At 38.2% G+C, this 2,500-nt stretch overlaps 1 protein-coding gene across 3 annotated transcripts in view; it reads left to right on the top strand.

Annotated features, from left to right (window-relative positions):
• Positions 1 to 2,500, top strand: part of LOC137970981 (leucine-rich repeat and IQ domain-containing protein 1-like) — a 34,036-nt gene that overhangs the window by 2,243 nt on the left and 29,293 nt on the right. For all 3 annotated transcript variants that reach the window (XM_068817673.1, XM_068817672.1, XM_068817671.1), the window contains exon 3: positions 1,475 to 1,572. In XM_068817673.1, coding sequence (XP_068673774.1) covers positions 1,475 to 1,572 — 98 coding nt within the window. The remainder of the gene's footprint in view (positions 1 to 1,474; positions 1,573 to 2,500) is intronic.

The raw sequence follows: 2,500 nt of genomic DNA, 5'->3' as shown, positions 1-2,500 counted from the left end.
ATGTAGATGTAGATGCTTTGGTGTGTAATATCACTGAGTAATTTACGAGTTGTGCTGTATTTTGACAAGCCCGATATACGTGTACTATGCACCAAAACATCTAATAAGATATATTAATATTTTATTTTCCTAAATGTAGTAGTAAATATGCCTACAGTCAGGGACCTTTTTGAATAAGGTGTTCTTCGTCTTCTTGACTTTGACAGTTAAAGTGCTACTTCCGTATGATGAAATTTGCATCTTTCCTACATGTATCTAAGCCATTAAGGACATAAACATGTAGTCTGTACGAGAAGAAGAATGCTGTTTACCATTTTCAAATAGTTATCTCTTTTTGTTACAGAGATATTCAAGTTTTTTAAATATGAAAATTAGCCAAGTGATGATGTCCTAAACTCAACCGAATTTTGATAAAATACATGTAGGATGAAGGAAGATATCTCAGCCAATTTGTATCAGAAATACTTGATTCTTTGCAGCAAGATTCTAGTAGGTGTGCTGCATAATATTATGAGCATACCAGTTCTGTTACCATGGCAACATAGTGGGTTCCAGACCTCCTTGATATTAAAGGCTATGCAGGCCACCTTTGGCGCTCTATTTTGATATTAATTTTTCCAATAATTATAATTTTTGTACCTCATCTACATGATCCTGCAAGCATATAAAGATTTTTAGGTCAAGTTTGTGGTCTTGTTAAATATTTTTCTAACTAAGATCACCAAAAATATTGAAATCAGGTTGAAGGGGTCTGGAAAAGAGTGGGTTGCCATTGGAACCAATTTCTTTATAGTCGTACATGTAGGTTTGTTGCATGCCTGCAGAACTATTAGCCCACCAAGTTTCAATGGTCTCTGCTGCAAATTGACGGAGATAGCTCTATTTTTATACTTGATGTTATATTGGGTTGAGTAAATGAAGTCATCAGGCTTGTCATTTGCATATTTTAACTTATATATCTCAGGAGCCAATGCAGATATTTCCAAATGGTAAACAGCGTTTTTAGTCTTTCCTAGTATTCTAAGTGTGGGGGTGCAGGGATGGCGCAGTGGTGAGAGCACTTGCCTCCCACCAATGTGGCCCGGGTTCGATTCCCAGACTCAACGTCATATGTGGGTTGAGTTTGTTGGTTCTTTACTCTGCACCGAGAGGTTTTCTCCGGGTACTCCGATTTCCCCTCTCCTCAAAAACCGACATTTGACTTGATTTACTTTTATTGTTCATTTCAGTTTACAGTGTCCCCAATTAGCGCTCCAGCGCTAGAACGACTAGACACTTAAATAAAGTTCCTTTCCTTTTCTTTCCTTTCTTTCCTAAGTGATGGAGATCATTATCCTCAATGTTCCTGTCGAGATTGTTGTTTTCTTTTCCTTCTATTTGCAGCAATTACAGTGTATTGTAAGCTGGCAAAATAAATGTATAGTGAAGTGTTATTTAAAAGTGTTATTTAAAATGATCATGTTTGATTTGACAGATGGTGCATTGAAAGATGATGAAGCATTACTCACCAGAAGAATCAAAGACGAGCTTGGCGATGAATTTGAGGAACACCCTCTTATTCTCAGAGACCAGGTAGATTGAATTATTTAAAAATTGTATCCAAAGTTATTTGAGTTACTGTTGGTACACAGATGTCATTGCAGAGCGGTTGTTTTCTTGAAAATGAAGTGGCGTCACAAGCCTTTGTCCCGGCAAGGACAACTGCGGTACTTTGCAAATTCTTTTCACATGTGGTCGTCCAACTGCAAGTCTACAAGAGAGAGAGACAAACTTGTGTAAATGGAAGAATTCATATTTTGATGTGTTGTTGTAAATACTGTAGCCACTCACCACGCAATTAAATGTGAGTAGTTTCTCTGCGGTATTCGCTGCAGATGCACTTGGCCTTTGCACTTTGATGCCAACAGTTGCAATCTGCGAGCCATGAAAATTTAATTCCATTTTGTCCTTGATCTGATTGTCAAAGCTAGGTTCCTCCATGTTAGAACTTATGGCCATTCTATCCATTCCAGTAAACAATAACAGATCTATGAACACAAAGGCCTGCAGTTTGTACATAGATTCTTTACTCTATATGTAGCTGTATGCTCTAGGGGGATGGTTGGCATAAGATGTGAGTCTTGGAAACATCTTTGGTAGACTTTTGGAAGCAAACTATTACAGCCCAGTCGAAATATTTTGAGTAGTAGGCAAACTGGCTATAGTAATAGGCAGCAGAGGCCCAAGGCTTCTGCTTCAAGGGGCGGAGGCCCTTGCATACTATGGGGGTCGGGGGGCATGTTCCCCCGAATAATTTTGAAAATATTGGCTTCAAATGGTTGCATCTGGTGCATTTTAGGGTAAACTGAGGTCCTATTCAATGGCATTAAGATAACAGGTACTGTAATGAATTAAGAGTCACAGAAGACCTTCAGTTTTCAAGTTAGAGTTATATTCCGCCAGAAGCATTATTGGGAAAAAGGATAACTATTGTACAAGCAAGTACTTCTCAACTGTGAAA

The sequence above is a fragment of the Montipora foliosa genome, chromosome 9 (genome assembly GCF_036669935.1).
Source record: "Montipora foliosa isolate CH-2021 chromosome 9, ASM3666993v2, whole genome shotgun sequence".
Taxonomy (NCBI): domain Eukaryota; kingdom Metazoa; phylum Cnidaria; class Anthozoa; order Scleractinia; family Acroporidae; genus Montipora; species Montipora foliosa.
The sequence above is the reverse complement of the archived record's forward strand: the minus strand, read 5'-3'. Positions and strand labels throughout refer to the sequence as shown.